Below are 20,436 nucleotides of genomic sequence, written 5' to 3' on the forward strand. Positions count from 1 at the left end.
GTTGGTGCCCATTATTACAACAGAGGAAATCGGCCACGCAGTTGCTAGGCTCCCAACTGGTAAGGCACCAGGGCCTGATTCGGTGCCAAATGAAATGATCAAGTTGGCTTTTAAAAGATTTCCGGACGTATTTAGCGAATGCTATAATGTGTGCATCACCAACGGTTGCTTCCCATCTAGTTGGAAGCGTGCAAAACTTGTCCTTTTGCATAAGGGTCAGGGCAAACAGCGAGACCTGCCGTCAAGCTACCGGCCCATTAGTTTGCTGGATGGGCTAGGAAAAGTGTTTGAAAGAGTCATGCTTAGCAGAATCGAAGCTCACATCCGTAGGGTTGGTGCCATTAGTGATAAGCAGTATGGGTTTAGAAGGTCAAAGTCTACAACAGATGCATTAGAAGAAGTAATTAAAATTGCCCATGAAGCGAACCGGGGACCGGTACAAAACAGGCATCTATGCGTCCTTGTCTCGCTCGATGTGAAGAATGCCTTCAACTCCGCGCCTTGGAGACTCATCGATGCTGCGCTCCGGAGATCGGCGGTTCCGGTTTATTTGATAAGGACATTGAGGTCGTACATGGAAGCCAGGGAAGTGTTCGTCACTGAGGATCTGAGCTTACCAGTCACTTGTGGGGTTCCACAGGGTTCGGTCCTAGGGCCAACCCTATGGAACCTTTTTTATGACGGCGTTTTGCGACTACCGGTAAGCGAGGGCATTACCATGGTAGCCTTTGCTGATGATTTGGCTGTGGTCGCAGTGGCCCACAACGCTGACTTAATAGAAGAGTTGGTAAACCCAACACTCCATGTCATTAGTGAATGGATGATGTTGAATGGCCTACAACTGTCTCCTGATAAATCTGAATGTGTTGTACTCACGAGGAAGCATCTTTTCAGAGAACCCAATCTGACCATCAAAGGGTGTCAAATACCGGTTAAACGTTCAATAAGGTACCTGGGGGTCCAGCTGGATACCAGGTTATCTTTTGTCGAGCACATTAGTACTGTGGCTATAGGTGCTAGAAAGGCAGCTACTGCCTTAGGGAGGCTCATGCCAAACATTGGTGGCCCATCACAATCAAAACGCAGCCTGTTGTCTAGTGTCATACACAGCCGATTGTTGTACGGCGCGGCAATTTGGTCGGATCGAGTGATCAACATCAAAAAGTGTTCGAACCTGCTCCAACAAACGCAGAGGTGCGCCGCCCTGAGAGTAGCCAGATGCTTCCGCACTGTGTCTGATATGGCCTCCTTGGTGCTGGCTAGGATGCCCCCTGCTCAACTGGTGGCAGTATCCAGGAAGGAAAGAGCAGATGCCAGAAAGTCGGGCACGATCATTTCGAAAGGCGAGGAAGTTGAGGGGATCCTTCGCAGCTGGCAGGTCCTATGGGAGTCGACAACCAAAGCATCGTGGACAAGACGTCTCATCCCCGATGTGTCCAGATGGTGGCATTATGGCCTGACGCAGGTAAGTTTTCATATGGCACAGATCTTGACGGGCCACGGCTGTTTTCAGCATTACTTGTGGATGAGGGGTAGGGTGCACAGCCCATCTTGTGTTCACTGTCCCTCGGGCCACGATGATGCGGAACACACCCTTTTTGTATGTTTCTACTGGAGCTACGAGAGACGGGAACTGGAGCAGGCATTGGGCCGGCTGGCTCGCTCAAACGATGTTGCTGATATTCTGTGTGGACCGGAACCAGCGGAGCTGCCCTCGGACCCCTGTCGCAGAAGGATAATAGTCACAACCGCGCGGAGACTTAGAGACCTTTTCATGCGTATGGTGGAAGAAATCATGTCATGCAAAGAAGAATTGGAGAGGGAGAGGCAACATTTAACCACTAATTAGTTAAGATTTGTTTATTGTAGGCTGAAGGCCAACACACAGGGTGGTTAGAGGCCCCCAGTTTCATGTATTATCTATGTGTAGTAACTGTATAGTTGTTATTTGTGTATTGTTTATTTTCAATAAACGATGCGGGCAGCGGGGCAGCAATGGGGAAACCTACTTCCCCCCCTGTCTCGCGGTTCAAACGGAAAAAAAAAAAAAAAAAAAAAAAAGATAATACTCACTATAAGATAATCATCACGGCGTACCTAGCTCTCGATCGTCGATATATAGTGAGTGCTATACACATATGTTTTCACAATTAATACTCATTGATGAAGTATAAAGATTAATTAATCTAAATTATATTATTACAGTCTATACCATCAAAATAATCAAGATCACGTACGAGTTTTCTGGCTATAGTACCTATCATGTAAGTTCCTTATATTTATATTTATAATAGAATACTAAATAGGTAAAATATATATATCTTATTAAGATATTATAATAATATATTTCACCCATTATGTGCTTATATTTTATTGCTCCAAATATAAATTTGTGGTGTCACTTTATAATTTATATAATAAGTACCTATAACAGATTGTATATTTATCAAATAGTATGAGAATAGAAATTAATAACCATAAATGTATGACATATAGTTAAATTGTGTGTATATAGTTATTATATGATTATTATGTTATGTTGAGTTTTATTAGAGGTATAGTATATTATATTCATTAAATTATATTATTATAATTATTGCAATTCAAATTGTTTGATATATTGTTTTAAAATATTAAGTACCTATATTATTAAGTAAGATTAGGTAAATTGAATTATATCAGTTAAGTAACCTAAACATATACTGCAACTGCTACACAACTGCTTATGTATATTACCTATGTTAAATATTTAGGTATATAAGGTACTTAAATGGCTAAATGTATCAAATATAAATTGTACAAATTATAATATAAAATTACTAATGTACATTTTTGTATCGTTCATTGTTTTAAATAGTATTAAAACTATCAAGTTGTAACTATAAAATGTCATACTTGAAGAAACAAAGCAAGTCCTGCCGTTATCTACAGCGTAAACGAGCAGCAACTCAAGCAGTAGCTTTGTTGATGTCCTCGAGTGAAGATGAAGATAATGTGACTATTCAGACTCAGACTCCGCCATTAATAGAAGAACATCAATGCAATAATACTAATAATAGTTCTTTACCGGAAAACATCAACAGAGAAAACCTACTCTTCTCTGATGATTTTGAGACTAACAATATTTTTGAAGATTATTCACAGAATACTGATAGTAGTGGTGAATCTTTAAGTTCATCTATTGATCCTGTTAAGGATATTCCAAGCCTTAGATTAGTATTAGCACAGTGGGCTTTACGATGTAACGTTCAACATAGTACTTTAAACGATTTATTACAGAGTGTTTCTATTTTTCCTGAATTTCAAGGATTACCTAAAACTGCACGGACATTATTAAATACGCCCACTATAGTTTCCATCAAACATATTAAAGGTGGTATTTACCATCATTTTAATATCAAAAATGAATTGGAGGATTTAATAAGGACTTATGATAATCTGCCTTCTTTATTATATTTGATGGTTGGAATCGATGGATTGCCTATTACAAATAATCCTGTAAATCAATTATGGCCAATTTTAGGTTATTTTAGTAATATTGGATATAAACGGCCACAAGTGTTTATTATTGGTGCTTACTGTGGAAAGACAAAGCCTTTAGATTCAAATGAATTCCTTACAGATTTTGTCAATGAATTAAAAGATCTGTCTGTGAATGGTTTTGTTTATAATGGAAAGTGTGTGAAAATTATTTTGAAAGGACTTATCTGTGATGCGCCTGCAAAATCATTTGTACTCAACATAAAAGGCCACAATGGCAAACATTCATGCCTTAGATGTTTAAATGTATGTCACTGGATAAATAACAGAGTTTTTTTTCCTGAATTAGAATCTACTTTAAGAACTCATGATGACTTTATAACATATTCTGACCAACTTTTTCATACTGGTGTAACCATACTATCAGAAATTCCAAGTTTTGATGTAGTTCTATCCACTCCATTTGACTACATGCATTCTGTATGTATTGGGTTGATGAAAAAATTATTATTGTTTTGGACTGGAATTCACAAACATCATCAGTCACTACCATCAAATTTAATTTCAGTGTTGGATGAAAAATTAACTTCATTGAGTTCATATATACCACAAGAATTCCAAAGGAAACCAAATTCAAATAGTCGTAGACATCCTTTGCGTGATGCAAACAGATGGAAAGCCACAGAGTTAAGGGAATGTCTTTTATACACAGGAATAGTGATTTTTCGCGAAATTCTTAGTAAAGAAGTATATGAACATTTTTTAGAATTATCTTTTGCTATAAGAATATTATTAGCTTCCAATATAAACGAAACTTATGTAATTTATGCTGAAAAGTTGCTTAAACATTTTGTTAGCACATTCGCTTGTTTATATGGTGAAATGTATATGTCCCATAATGTTCATTCGGTTCTCCACTTAGTTGGAGATGTAAAAAAATATGGATCATTGAACAATTTTTCCGCTTTTCCTTTCGCGAGTTTTATGCAACCATTAAAAAAAAAAATTAGGTCTGGTATGAAACCTTTGCAGCAATTGGCTAACCGTTTTGCTGAAAACCGTATTAATCATATACATTTTAAAAATAAATCATCACAATCAAATGGTCCGATAAATGCTTATTGTAAATTAAAGGAAAGATCTTTTACCACAAATTCCTGTTTACCACAATATACTGGATGGAAAACCAACAAGTTTACAATAAAGATTAACAATTCTGATAATTGTGTGAAAATTAAAAATGGTTCTTTAGTACTTCTAGAAAATATTGCAACATCAAAAACAGATAATAATAAAATATTAGTTATAGGACGATGCTATGAAAAGATACAAGATTTTCTTACCACACCATGTTCATCACAATTGTTGGATATTCACGAGGTGCACCAATTGGGTAGTTTACAATCATGGTCATTAGAAGATGTTGTAAATAAATTAGTTAGATTACCTTTAAATGGTGATAAATTTGTTCTTATTCCATTTGCCCATGATACTTAGTAGAAACTAGAAATGTTGATACTTTTTTTTTTTTGTAATTAAGGGAATTTTAGTTTATAAATTAAATATTATTATATTATTACCTTGACATTATTTATAATATCTTTTGGTGTTGTATGCCATTTATAGTATCTAACCACTCACAATATTTTTACTAAAACCATTTAAATAGTTTTTGTTATTGTTATTTTCAAATAAAACAAATGCTTTAACGATAAAAATGTCTGTTAAACTGGTAAAATTGGTTTATATTTTAAATCCATATTAAATTATATAAATTAAAATTGAAAATTTATATCTTTAATCTTTATAAAAGTACATGCATATAGATTCATTAATCATTATATTTGTATAGGGCTTGGTCTGTTGTTGAATTTCTTGAGTCAAATGAAATTCAGCATGTGCCAAGCAGTTGGATACATATCAACAAAATGCATTTAAATTATGGTACTTGTTGGTTTCCTAATACTAAAAGTAGTAAAATAAATCCAAAATTTACCTCTACTCAAATTTCAAAAATGATTATAAACTGCATGGATCCAAATGAATGTGATGGTGTGTACTATGAAATAAAAATAATTGCTGGTCCTTTTGGTAAGTGATAAATTATTTTTGTAACATTTTTTTTTTGTATCCGGAAAATTAAAATGTTTACAGATAATGAAATGCAAGCCAGAAGAGTTCTTAAAGCTTTATCTGGCCCTGATGATAATGATGATAGTGATAAAGAAAGTGAAAAAATTCCAAATACAAATTCAAATTTTATCAAGAAACTAAAAATGAGTGTCGATCAAGTGTCAACAAATGTTAAAGTTCCACATAAATTGCCTAGTCCACCATTAATTAAAATGAAAAAAATGAATCATGAAATTTCTGAAATTGGTACCTATATATAGTATGATTATTTATTGGTATTTATAAATTAACATTATTACAATTTTTACTATTCATATTTTGTTTTACTGTGTTATTTTAAAAGCGTTTACATCTACACCAGTTAGCATTGAAACTACTACGATTTTATCTGACAATGATCTTAAAGCCAATAAAACCACTCATACAGAATCTGATGAAATCTGCAGTGATGAAAAGACAAATAATGAGAATGATATTGTCATCTTATCATCATTTTTAAATTCTACTGATGGAAATTATGAATTTTCTATTGATGATGACGATGAAGAATTAAAAAACATCATGAACATGTCTATACCTGCATCATCCACATCTAAAAAGAGAAATTTATTTGATATTACACCTTCACCTAGAATCCAAACAGAAGAATCACCTAATGACAGTGATATGTCGTATGATGATAAAATAGAAGATTGTGATACAAATGAGAGTAACTTAACAAAAAAAGTGTGTGATCGTTTTACATATCAGTCAACTAAAGGTAATGAATAAAACCAAAATTATACTTGTAATCATTACTCTAATAATATTTACATTTATTATAGTATGTTATTTTAATTTTATATTAGATTGTTGTTGCTCAAAATTAGAAGAAGTACTTAAGTGTTTTGAAAGGCAGGAGGATAAACAAAAAAAAAGAGATGAAAAGATTTTGACTCATCTGCTCATGATTAATGGAGTAAACGCTAGGTTGAGTTCTGCTCTTCAAAATAATTGCAAAAAGTTGGACGCAATATTAGCAGCAGACAGTAGAGTACGAGCGTTGGCAATGCCTACACCAAAATTGCCATCACCATTCATGGATCTCCTTCCAATAAACACTATTGAAAATCTTGAAACAGTAGAATCATTAATATGTCAAAGTTCACCTGATATGTTAACTTCTAGAGAAGAATTGGTAACAATGATCTTTATGTTTTTTAAATCAATATTGTATATAAATTTAAATAATTAATATCTGTATTATATAGTATTGTATATAGTATTATAATATAAATTAAATAAAAAATATGTAGGTATAGTTAGGTACTTATATTTATTTTATGATTTACATTTATTAGAAATCATTCATTCTTTTGAAAGTTGGAAAATTGTCACTTAGTGGAAGTATACGTGGTGCCATAGATATTTTGTTTCTACCAAATGTTCTATCGCAATATAGCTACAAAGGTAAAACCAAAAAAAATTTCATGAAACTGAATCTCTTTTCATTGATTTATGGTAAATATATTATTCTACATTATAAAATAAAATTTTAAATTAATTAATTATTTTACTTGTTGCAGAGACATTGTCTGGATTTATTTTAACTTCGGACGATGAAGCAACTTTTCATAAAGTGTGTGACAATTATCTCCGCCATTCGTTGAAACGTGTTGAAAAAATAATATAGCCCAGTTTCTATTTGTTACATATAGGTACATAGGTAATATATTATGTTATATATTAAAATGCTAATATTGTTATAATAATGTACCTATTGTTTTTATTACAAGTTGGTTTTTCTATTTTTATTTAAAAATATTTTCTATATACAATGAAATATATCTAGTTTATAATATTATGTATGTTTTTTTTATTAACTTTAATAATATACCTATGTTTAATGTTAATATTTACATTTTTTATTACAAGTTGGTTTTCTATTTTTATTCAAAAATATTTTCTATATACAATGAAATATATCTAGTTTATAATATTATGTTATTTTTATTAAATATAATAATATACCTAGGTTTAATGTAAATATTTACATTTTTTATTACAAGTTGGTTTTCTATTTTTATTCAAAAATATTTTCTATGTATGATGAAATATTTCAAGTTTACAATATTAGGTATGTTCTTTTTATTAAATATAATAATATATGTTTAATGTTTATACTATTTTTTCTTACATAATATAATAACATGTTCTATATCAAAATTTAAATATTGTTATAATAATGTACCTACCTATTTTTCTTATTACAAGTTTTCTATTTTTATTCAAAAATATTTTCCAGATATACCTAGGTGTGGTATGAGTTTTAAGGAATTTATATTTAAATTTCCTTTTATAGTTATATATAATATATATTATGTATAAACTGTACAATGTTATTTAAATAACAACAATCAAAAATATTTAAATACTATAGAATCGCCTAAGAATTCTATCTAAGATAGTGGCCCGATAGGTAGGAATTAGGATTTTAAAGCATAGGATGATAGGGTGTTTCAGGGTCGAAACCGTCATACTCCCTAAAAGAGTTTGCGTTTTTTTTTTGTTTTTTTATCACTGTATGTGCACGGTATTTTTCAACACTTGTACACGGCTACGACACTGTACTTTTATTCACTCTAGCACGGTTGTAACACCGACTCTAGTCTAACAAATGAACAATAGTTATAGTTGCACACTAAAACGGTTCTTGAACCGACTATTGAGTTTTACCAGCACGGTGCTTCCCATGTAATAAATTGGTATTAATTTTGATCAAAAACACAGTGCTGTGAACCGTTATAGCATGGTAACAAAAACCTAAAAATTGATGTAGGGCACCCAATGTACACCAACATTGTTACTCGGGAAACATCTTTTCAACTGGAGGATCTACAGACATAGAACTGTTTGCTGTAGGGTTAAAATCAAATGGTTCATTTGTTATGGTTGTATTATTATGAACATTACTACGTTTAGCACTCGAACTAGATAAATGTTCGTTTAATTGTTTAAAGCTTATCCGAAGAGCTCTAGAGTTATTAATTTTAACTATTTCTTCCTTTAACTGTTTTTCTTCATTTTTCATTCTTTCGTAGAGAGGTTTTACAACGGTCGCCCATTTATGAAACTTTGAGGTTTTTGGTTTCCCATCCGCTTTTAAATGAACTCGAGAAGTTTTCAAAATATCGTAATAAGATTCCATATCTTGTATAGTTGTATTTTTTGGTTCTTTCTCACATAATAAAGATTGTAGTCCTAATGTCCATGGGTAGTATTTATTAAGCAGCTGTAAGTTACCATGGCTAAAAGTTACAGAGTAATCTCCTATTTTGTAAGAATCACTAGTTCTATCATAATGTAAACCATAAGATTTATCATAACGTTGTGATTTAGGACGTTCAAAAAAATTTACAAATGTCGAATTTAATTCATCATCTTCATTTTCACCACTAGTGTATGAGGTTTCTGCATTTTTATAATCAGCTAGTTGTAAGTTACACGATGTATTTTTTTCTATTTTTGTACTGAGTGGTTCAGTTATCGGTTTAAATGCTTCACGGAAATAGTTATCTGAATCTATAATACCACGTTTCATTTCCATTATTTTTTGTTTAATATTTTTTTTTGATATTATTAAATTTTTCAGCAAAACCTTTTCTTTGTTCATACTAAATAATAAACTCAATATTACTGTATCGTATGACCACTGGCAAGACTATGTAGATAATAACAATGTTACATTATATATATATATATAGGTTAGGTTAGGTTTATATATATTATATATAATTATTTTATTTTAATAAACGTATGAAAACCACATCTATATCTTCCTTTATTCATTTCTCGAGTTTTATCAATAACTATAAACCCATAATCACTTTGATTCCAACATAAATGAGAAATTTTCCGAAATTCTGAGAAATCCATATCTGTCGACGAATGATCATTGAATATATGACGTAAATTCATATCATCTTGTTTCAGAATTATTAAAAAGTTTGAGTTATCTCTTACCAACTGTTTTGGTATTTTAGAATATGTTTGTGCTAAATAAAATACAGAGCTAGCACCTGAATGTCTACAGATGCTAAAGTATTCTCTAATAACAGACTGTGAATTACATATTACATCGTCAAAAATTATAATAGAATTTTTCTTGGTTAAGTTTGGTTTTATAACTTTATCTGCGTTTGTAAATATGAACAAATTAGCACCTTGTATATCATCCATTATTTTTTTTAACAAAACATATTTTTCTTGATTAGAGGTTTTAGAGTATAAATAGATATTTTCAAATCTTAACCCGTTTTCATGTGTGATTAGATTGTACATTATATTTGTTTTACCCGATCCACTAGGACCAACTAATATAGCACGTATAGTATCAGGTAATAACGAACCATGTCTTGATGGTTTTTTTGATATTTGTACATCTACATTTCTTATTTCTAATTTATCTTTCTGTTCAATTAAATTCATTTTCTTATAAATACTCGAAGATTTTTATTTTATATTCAGTTGTTGATGATGCGTTCAACTCGAAAGTGTAAATCGAAAAAGACTGGTAAAGGTATTGTAAACTCTCTTATAAATAGTCTTCCATTTGAATCCCATGTTCCAGGTTATCAGTTTTGTGGGCCAGGTACAAAATTAAAAAAAAGATTAAATCGAGGTGACATAGGAATAAACCCATTAGACGCTGCTTGTCGTGATCACGATATTGTGTATGCAGCGAGTAAAAATATAGACGATAGACATATAGCTGATAAAGTGTTAGAAAACCGTGCTTGGGAAAGATTTAAAGCAAAAGACACTCCTAGAAAAGAGAAATTGGTAGCGTACGCGGTAACAAACGCGATGAAAGCTAAAAGAAAAATAGGAATGGGTTATAAAAAGAAACGTGCTACAAAAATAAAAAATCTCATGATAGCAGTAAAGAAAAAAAGAATGTCTAAGAAAAAAAATGGTAGCAAAAGACTGATTTTACCACCGAGACAAACAGGAGGTGTAATTCCCTTAATACCTATATTTGCGGGATTGTCAGCACTTGGTAGCTTAATGTCTGGAGGTGCTAGTGTGTATAATGCAATTCAAAATTCAAAAAGAAAAAAGGGTAGTGGTCTAAATTTAAACAAAAACAAGGTATGGAAAAAAAACTGTTAAATACGCTACCTGACAGACCACTTTCGTCAGAAGATATTATAAAATGTATAACTAAGTTGAAAATCAATCATTTCCGTGGAGTGTTTTCACGTGATAACTTACCTAAAAAACCGTATGTAAATGAATGTGGTATATTAAACTTGGACATATCTTCAGGCGACGGGAGCCATTGGGTAGCGTTTCATAAAAATAAAGATAAAGTCATATATTTTGATAGCTTTGGTGATTTACCTCCACCAATTGAATTACAACGTTATTTTAAAAAGTTTAAAATAGTTTATAACTATTCTAACTATCAAGACTTCAATACATTCAACTGTGGGCATTTATGTCTTGAATTTTTACAATGCATGAATCTATTACACTAACTTTAACTGGAAAATCGACTGAATTGACTGCAAATTATTTTCCACCTCTAAACATTTACGAGGATTCAGAAATAGCTTTGTTATCTTTGCAAACGTTCAATTCATTTTCCAAATATTATAAATCCAATTAATAACCGACTGAAAATAGAAGTAATTCCTTCAAAGAAACATAACATAAAATATTGCAGTTTTGAATTTAGTTTGAAAGATGGATGCTATGAAATAGAAGATATTAACAATTATATTGCAAAAGAGTTACTCCGAGTTAATAAAGACTATGGACACAGATAACATTCAGTGTACGTATTGATCCTGTTGATTTTAGAACGTATATAAAATGCAATGGACTACTTAGGTTCGATATTCCATTTAGTATAGCACCTGTTTTTGGGTTTAAAAAGATACAATGTGGACCGTTTCATGAAGATCGTCGATCGGATAAAGCGGCCAATTTAAACACGATTAATTCTATAAAAGTATTGTGTAATATAGCACATGGGTCATTCAATAACCAACTTCAAAGTCATTCGATATATGAGTTTTTCCCGATTGGGAGAACAGGAACAAAGGTTGTTCAATCTCCGTCAAACCTTATATATTACAGATTAAACAAAACAGATATTAATTCAATAACTGTTCAGTTAGTTGACCAAAACAATAACCCAATTGACGATTTTAACGAGACATTGACAGTTGTTCTACATATTAAACATCACGGATCTCATTATTAAATTTATATCTTAGATTTTGTAATGTATGAGTCAGTTACTTTAAGTTTAACTGGGAATGCTACCATATTATCTGTAAATTATTTTCCGTCTATAAACCTTTACGAGGACTCAGAAATAGCTTTGTTATGTTTACAGTCATTTAATTCATTCCCAAATATTAATGAAAATAATAATACATTTTCTATAGAAATAGTTGACGATGAAAACAATAATGATATGATGCCTATGATGTGTCATATTAAATTGGAAGAGGGATGTTATGAAATTGAAGATATTAATCAACGAATTAAGAAGCAAATAGATGTCTATAATAGTGAAAACTTAACCAAATTAACATTCGAAATTTCGGTTGATCCTAATGATTTCAGATCGTATATAAAATGTAATGGGATACTACACTTTGATATTCCATATAGTATGGCACCTGTATTCGGTTTTGAAAAAAGACAATATAAATCAGAGTATGCAATTCATCGATCGGAAAAAGCAGTAAATTTAAACACAATTAATTCTATAAAAGTATTGTGTTATATAGCTCTAGGATCATTCAGCAACCATCTTCAAAGTCATTCGATTTACGAGTTTTTCCCAAGTGGAAGGACAGGATCTAAAGTAATTCAGTCACCGCTAAATTTAGTATATTACAAATTGAATAAAACAAATATTGATTCGATAACCGTTCAGCTAGTTGATCAAGATCATAATCCGATTGATAATTTTGGTGAGGCATTGACAATCGTGTTACATATTAAACGTTACGGATCTTGATATGGGATTAAAATTCAATATAAATCCGCTACTTCAGATCAGTTCAACTAGTCATAAGACTAAAGTGGTACCGGTAACATCAAATAAAGTAAAAAAATTGACGTTGAAAAATAAAAAAATTTTGCAAGCTCTAGGTTATCAATTAAAACAGAATGCCTGAAAGTGATATTTTAGATATAAGTTCACGGTACGAGACGGATTCTAAAATAACGAAAATTGAATATCATTCATATACACCGTACACAACATCGTTTAATAATAATGATGAAATACGGATATCAGTACAGCAAACAGATGTTTATCCGTATCTACATGAGAGCTTTATTTATTTAGAAGGAATAATATTTGATTCTGATAAAGTGAAACTGTGTAATAATGGTTATTCATACCTCTTTGAACAAATTCGATTAGAAATAAATGGAATAGAAGTAGATAGCACACGTGTTCTTGGAATCACAAGCTCGCTGAAAGGATTCTTATCTTGTACACCAGATAACTATAATTGTTACGAAAATTCTGGCTGGAATTTTAAAAATGGATCACAAATAACAAACGATAAAGGTGAATTCAGTGCTTGCATTCCATTGAAATATTGGTTAGGTCTGTTTGAAGATTATAAAAAAATATTAGTAAATTCAAGATTGGAATTAATATTAACTCGAAGTCATACTGATTTAAATGCGTTAACCCTTAAAAGTGATGTAGTTGCTGCTTTAGGTAAAGTTGTATTAAATAAAATAGTTTGGAAGGTTCCGCATATTACTGTTGATGATGAAGAAAGGTTAAAGTTATTGAAACTTGTATAAAAAGAAAAAAGTTTGTTTATTCCTTTTAGATCTTTCGAAACTTTTGAATATCCTGAACTCGGAACTACTAAAAAAGTAGTATGGAACTTGAAAACCGCTTCAAAATTAGAAAAACCACGATTTATTATAATTGGATTACAAAAAGGTCGTAAAAATACAATAACAAAAGATTGTAGTATATTCGACCATTGTAGTCTAACGAACGTTAAAGTATTTCTAAACTCGATTGCATATCCGTATGATAATTTGAATTTAGATTTTTCAAAAAATAATTTTACATTATTATATGATATGTATACATCATTTCAAGAATCGTACTATGAAAAAAGTATACGGAACCCTATATTGAGTCCATCTACTTTTCTATCAAACGCACCCATCATAGTTATTGATACTTCAAAACAGAATGATTCGGCAACAGCCTCAGCAGTGGATGTTCAATTGGAAATTGAAGCATCGGAATCCCTTACAGGTGTAACTGCTTATTGTTTATTAATTCATGATCGTATTGTAGAATATGTACCTTTTACTAGAGAAGTAAGAAAACTTGTGTAATTTTATTGAACAAAATAAAAAAAGTTTATTAAATAATTTGTGTTCTTTACTTGAAATATAATTTTTATAAAAATTAGCGATATTTGATTGAAAAAATTTTAAAAAAAGGAAAAAAATAGTTGATACGGTAAATATTTTTGTGTAAGGGGCAAATAGGTGGACAATCTTGTGTAATCACCGTATTGTGTTACGCGGTAAATCAGTGTGCTCCAAGGGGGAATTTTCCACTTGAAAAAAAAATTTTACCGTGGAAAAGCTGGCTGTGAACATACAAATATATACTACTTAGAGAACAAAATTTCTGATTTAAACATTTTTTTTTTATTTTTTTTTAACTCAAATATTTTAATAAAAAAAAAATTAAAATATAATAAAAGAAAATTTCCAAAATTAAAATGAACAGCCTTTCTTGGTTTAAAATGTTTAAAAATAAATAACAAAGTTTGGTAATAAACATTATTTAGAAATATTTATTTTTTAATAAACATTTGTTAAAATTATAAAAACAAAACTAATATAAAAACAGTTACTTATCATTAAAAATAGTCTTTTAAACATTTTCGAATCAGTCTTTAGGGTGTCCTTCCCAAATTGAGACTTAATATAGGTATATATATATATTTTTTTATACATAGGTAATACTTTTAACTAGGAACTTGATTTACAATCATACTTAAATTTCAATAATCCTCTGCCATAAGGAATTGGTTTTTCTAGTTTTCCAACAACTTGTGATGTGCTAAACTCACATACATCTCTGACCTCTGGAAAGCCATACACCATACCTCTGAATTCCCTAGTAATTTTACTCCTTAAAAAAGTTCCAACAAAAATTGTTTCATTTTTTTTTTTTTATAATTTGGCCGATGTAATACATTAAACTTGTATTTTTGCTGCATGAAGGTTTATAATTATCTGGCTCAAAACTAACTAACATCCAATCATCAACATTGATTTCTTCACTTGTATTGATAGGGATTATGTTATTGAATGTTCTACCATGTTTTACAACACTGCTTATTTGTGGTGAATCTTCAACTGTTTCTTCATCTGTATCTGAAGAGCTTGAAGAAGATACTTGTTCAAATTGTTCCATGTCACTGTCATCGGAAACTGTCTCTACACTTTTCCCTGGTGCAACTGCCAATCTTTTTCTTTTTCTTGGTTTGGTTTGGACAGACCTCATATTCTGTAAAAACTCTTGGATCGACTCACTTAAAGCTTGAACTGAGAAATTTACACTGTCATCATCTGTCTTATTCCGAGTATCAGATGGACTCATGTATCATACTCAGTACACGGTCTCTATTGAATGGAATAATACCACATTTGTCAAAACCAGATTTGATGTTTTCTGCTGCCTTATCTTCAAGTTTTGTGTAAAGTCGTTTTAGTAACATATGAATCTGTCTTTTGGAATTGATACTTCATTTCTCCCATCACCTTTTTTCCATTGTTCAATTAAATTGCGCCAATGGATTTTAAGTGGCCTAAAGAAGGCAACGTCTAACGGCTGGGTGAGGTGTGTGGAATTAGTGGGCAGAAATATAAACTTAATGTTATGCGTTTTACATAAAGTTATTGAATCAGTTGACAAGTGACTAGAAAGATTATCACCAATTAAACATTTTATCCCTGATAACTTTGACAAATATGGTATGGCAATTGTTTTTATCCAGTCATCAAAACAATAACTATCAAACCAACCGGATTTACTACGGTTAAAACGTGCATGTTTTGGTCCTCCTACCCTCCATAAATCATGAATATGGGTAGATTTATAAACAATATATGGAGGAAGCAGCTTCCCGTCAGCAGAAGCAGCAAACATGACAGAAGTTGACGCCTTGGTTAGGTTAGGTTAGGCCTGTGGTTCATCACACGCTCTGGATACTTACAACCACGTTTTGTTATTACTTTTCGGCGACCAGGATCATCTGTTAGATTTGTCTCGTCGTAATTTACAATATTACTTGGAGGTACACCTGCTAAAGATATGGCCAGATTGTCGAAATAATTGTTAAGAACTTCTTTTGATACTCCTGCTGTTGCACGTTTAATGTTTTGGCACAACCTAATGGATAACTTCTCTTTATGTCGGATCAAAAATCCGTCTGCCCAATCTTTACCCGGCATATTTTTAGTTTTAAATTGTCTAACCTTCTTTCCACGGCGATCAAGATAGTCTTTTACTAAACATCTTAAATCAAATCTATCTATTGGATAGCCCCATTCAGCACAACCCAATATTATATTAACTAACAACTTCTCTTCAGCGGCAGTTAAGGCTGTTGGCCCTCCTTGAGATTTAATACTTGGATTTTTTACATGACGAAATATTACCGAATAACTAATCCCATAAACTTCTTCAGCTTCTCGAAATGTATCTTGACGGGCTTTAATGGCTCTTACTGCAGCTTCCAAGTCCTTTTTATTTGGTTTTTTATATTTCCGTCCTCGTTTTGATATGTATGTTGTATGTACGAGCCATAATGACAATGTTTCTATTCACCCCTAAAATGGCAAAATTCAGTTTAACCTATATAATAAATTCATAAATTAATTTTATTAATTAATACTTACGATTTATAACACTTAACAATATTTGAAATAAATCCAAACGAGAAAAATTAAATTTTTTAAAATATTTACATGATAACAAGAACCGTTGATATACGTAATAAATTATTAGGATTATTATCAGTTGTTGCTTATCAATTTTTATCAGTATGGGAGTAGAAATAAACGGAACGTTTAGAGAACATCGAATTTCGTACAAATGTGTTTTCGATTTAGTGAAGGTTTCATATTGATAAAACGAATATTCAGTCGGGGAGACGTCGAAGTAATAACTTTCCTGATTTTGTTTCTATTCACACCATCGTTCCTATTCACCCCGTTTTACGGTACTATAAATTGTTTGTTATATTATGCTATTGTATAGCTAAAAAACTATATTTGATACTATAATAAACACTTTGAAATTGCATAAATCAAACATTGTGAAAATATAAAGCTAAAATAGTGAAAAAATATATCTCAACAATATTATAAAAATATATGGCCACAATTTTGTAAAAATATATAGCCACAATTTTGTGAAAATATATAGCCACAATTTTTTGAAAATATATTTCAAAAATATTATGAAAATAAATAACTATAATATTGTGAAAATAAATGGCTATAATATTGTGAAAATAAGTTACTATAATATTATAAAAATATCTAGCTACAATATTGTGATAACGTTTAATCGCCTGCCAAAAAATATTTCTAAAATGTTTTGATAATATTTTAAAATATTGTGACAGTTTAAATCAAATATTTTAATTTGTATTAACAATATTTTAACAATATTTTGAAAATACAATTTTGCTATGTGGGATAGCTATAACAAAAGCAGACTGTGTGTTACACAATTTTGTTCGCCACAGGGATGGCTTTATTACAGAGGACTCTATGAGTTGTAGAATGGAAGAAGAATCAGAAAGAAGAGGAGTAGGAAATGCTTCTACAAATGCAAAAGAGTTGAGGGAATATTTTGTAAAATATTTTAATACTCCTGAAAATGCCTTAAGTTGGCAAAACAAAGTGTTGGCCATGTGATAAATTGTATAAAAAAATTGTATAATAATTTTGCCATAATATAAATACCATACATACTTTTGTTTTTTTTTACTGCTTCATTATATGTATGAAAATCATCAATGCATGATCCCAGTAAACAAATGGCCATTATAAATATTTTCCCAATAATTGTTAATGGTTTATTTTCAAATATTAAACAATAAATGTTTATACAAATATAAACAAATATTGGTTATTGAATATTGAGCAGAATTGTTGTACTAACAATTGTGTATCAATTGAATAATATAGGACATATTAATATTTGGTTGTTAACTTTCTAACGTCTATAAACAATCATTAGGTATTTAATATTTCACGATTAGTTTTTATCAATCATTCGTGTAGTAATTAAATAAAAAGAACACACAAATGTTTTCCTTAAACATTTGTTCAACTATAAACAATCATTATGTAAATAATATTTAAAGATAAGTTTTTATCAATCATTTGTGTAGTAATTAAATAAAAGGAACACACAAATGTTTTGTTTAAACGTTTGTTCAACTATGAACAATCATTGGTTATTAAGTGTTGTAATAGGAATTATAATTATAATATAATAAATAATTATAAATAATATATTATTGTGAATCAATTGAAAAAAATTAAAAAGGTATGTATCCCTTTTACTTATATACTACAATAGTAGTATATACAAATAATATATTATAGTATATATAAGTAGTATTATATTATATAATATACTACTTTTATATTATATTACCTATAAAATATATACTAATAACTAATTAACTGATAGTATAATAATTATAATATAATTAATCTATTTGGTTAATAATTGAATTCAAGTATTTGTAATTGTAATACATTAATATGTTGGCAGCCGAACTAAAATATATACTTATAAACTTAGTAGATATAGGTACGTACTACTCCAATACTACATTACTCATTACTCACGAATGCTGCGAGTTGTACTCCCGGAGCAATAGCTGTTATCAAAGAAAGATTTTAAATAACAAAAACATATCACATACACAATCAGCATAGACCTTATACTCATAGACAGAGCATCACTGGTTGGCGGGGTTGGGTGGTGCGGTCATAGCTATCACCTTAGCAGTGTTGTCATTTCTGATAACATAAAATATGTTTATTTATTTATATTATTAAGATATTAATGTTGTAAAATAATTATTAGGGCTCGGGATTTTGCATTTGCAAATTTCAAATTTGCAAAACATTTGTCCAGAAAGCAAATAGAATAAATCTGATTCATTATAAATTTGTTTTGGGGTGTCTGGATTTGAAAAGTTTTTTGCACATATTTAAGCATACCTACCTATTTCCAACTTTTTCCTATATATGCATATTTTTTAAATTTATACTGCATATTTTATCTTTTTTTATAAATTGGATTTTTTTAATTATTTACATAATAAATTCATTTTGTATATGTATAAAAATTATTAATACAATTATGAAATTCAATTTTCTGTATAAGTATTTGTTTTTAAGGACAGCATTTAAACTAATGAAACTTAAAGACAAAAACCATTATAAATATATTATACCTAACCAAAGTAAAAAAAAGTTAACGGTGATAGATTTTTTGATATTTAAAGCATACTCATGATTTATGTCTTCTAAAAATTGTGAATAACTTACATTAACACACATTTTATATTGTTGGATGCTTAAATAGGTACATATATTTGTGATTTTAAGCACATAGTCCCAAGTCCAAAGCCCTGCTAATTATTATAAAAAATAGTCTAGACTGAATATATATTTGTCTATGATCTAACGCAAGTTATAATTTTAAGTGGTGTAGGTATAGTTATACTAAAATTTAATCCATGTATTATAGCTATATAGGTATTTGATTGTAAGAAATTTTAGTGTAATTCGATTTTGATATTTCAAAAATTCATATTTTTATTAAAAGTTAAAATGCTTATTTATAGAAAATTTAAATTCATACAATTTACATAAAGGTAGTCAACATAAAAATATATATATATATATTCATTGAAAATATTTGGTTTCTGGTATATTTTGTGTTTTATTTTATTAAACATTTTGTGTTTAATATTTGGTAAAAAAACATTAAAAGATCGAAAAGTTCTTTCTGCTTCATGACATATTTCTACTATTGATAATACGATACGATAATAATAAGCGTTTTATGCACAACCTGGTTTGTCCTACAAACATGCGCAGAAGTATGAAACAACATGTGCAGGTCTATGACAATCAGTAGAAAATACAAATGCTAAAAAAAGAAAATAGCTCCTCAAGTTCACCTATATTCAATGAAAAAACGAATACAAAATAATACGTTATAAATCCCCAAATAAGGCAAATCCAATGAAAACATGACTTGTGAACGTGAATAAGGAAACGATAATCCTAAATGATCAAATGATTATTTTTATAAATTAAATTAATATAAAACTAATAATAATTCAAGTAAGTACGTATAGTACCTAATAACAATAATTAATAAATGTGCACAAATTTGTATTAATATATTAATTGTATGCTTATATTTATATATGAATAAATAATCACAGACATATATCGACACTTTTTTTTATAAGTCAATGTTTATTTCGTTGTCTAGGTAAAATAGTAAACATAGGGTAGTATCTTTAAGATACTAGCCTGTGTATACTATTATAAATAGTACTATATTATAATAATATTATTAAAAAAAAAGCGAGATGTAAATGATGTAATTATATAAGACCTTGATCGTGATTACGAACTATTATTATTTAATAATAATCAATTATTATAGCTAATTGTTGCTATACTAGCCCATTATGTAGTTGCGCGCGCTAGGGA

The 20,436-nt window shown here is 30.0% G+C and overlaps 4 protein-coding genes and 2 pseudogenes across 4 annotated transcripts in view; 4 read left to right on the forward strand and 2 right to left on the reverse strand.

Annotated features, from left to right (window-relative positions):
- The window catches only part of LOC149059157 (uncharacterized), a 244,073-nt gene that overhangs the window by 206,456 nt on the left and 17,181 nt on the right, over positions 1 to 20,436 (reverse strand). The window lies entirely within an intron of this gene.
- On the forward strand, positions 5,734 to 7,386 carry LOC149059171 (uncharacterized). The gene is made up of 5 exons (XM_089216930.1): positions 5,734 to 5,859; positions 5,957 to 6,373; positions 6,462 to 6,790; positions 6,954 to 7,113; positions 7,179 to 7,386. Exons 1-5 carry the CDS (start codon positions 5,757 to 5,759, stop codon positions 7,283 to 7,285), a joined length of 1,116 nt encoding a protein of 371 aa, XP_089073056.1. The 5' UTR covers positions 5,734 to 5,756; the 3' UTR covers positions 7,286 to 7,386.
- LOC149059172 (uncharacterized) lies at positions 10,129 to 10,764 on the forward strand. Its single transcript, XM_089218051.1, has one exon. The coding sequence runs from the start codon at positions 10,129 to 10,131 to the stop codon at positions 10,762 to 10,764; it is 636 nt and encodes a 211-aa protein (XP_089074177.1).
- LOC149059173 (uncharacterized) lies at positions 11,111 to 11,863 on the forward strand (annotated as a pseudogene).
- On the forward strand, positions 11,885 to 12,774 carry LOC149059174 (uncharacterized). The gene has a single exon (XM_089217985.1). The coding sequence runs from the start codon at positions 11,885 to 11,887 to the stop codon at positions 12,629 to 12,631; it is 747 nt and encodes a 248-aa protein (XP_089074111.1). The 3' UTR covers positions 12,632 to 12,774.
- Positions 14,647 to 16,500, reverse strand: LOC149059175 (uncharacterized; annotated as a pseudogene).

Source organism: Diuraphis noxia, unplaced genomic scaffold (assembly GCF_037042655.1).
Source record: "Diuraphis noxia isolate RWA-SAM2 unplaced genomic scaffold, SU_Dnox_SAM2 contig0001, whole genome shotgun sequence".
Classification (NCBI taxonomy): domain Eukaryota; kingdom Metazoa; phylum Arthropoda; class Insecta; order Hemiptera; family Aphididae; genus Diuraphis; species Diuraphis noxia.

Coding starts and splice junctions, on each gene's coding strand:
- LOC149059171 (XM_089216930.1), top strand. CDS start 5,757: ATGAGTGTCGATCAAGTGTCAACAAATGTTAAAGTTCCACATAAATTG. Junction 5,860..5,956: donor TCATGAAATTTCTGAAATTG/GTACCTATATAT, acceptor TTATTTTAAAAG/CGTTTACATCTACACCAGTT. Junction 7,114..7,178: donor TCTCTTTTCATTGATTTATG/GTAAATATATTA, acceptor TACTTGTTGCAG/AGACATTGTCTGGATTTATT.
- LOC149059172 (XM_089218051.1), top strand. CDS start 10,129: ATGCGTTCAACTCGAAAGTGTAAATCGAAAAAGACTGGTAAAGGTATT.
- LOC149059174 (XM_089217985.1), top strand. CDS start 11,885: ATGTATGAGTCAGTTACTTTAAGTTTAACTGGGAATGCTACCATATTA.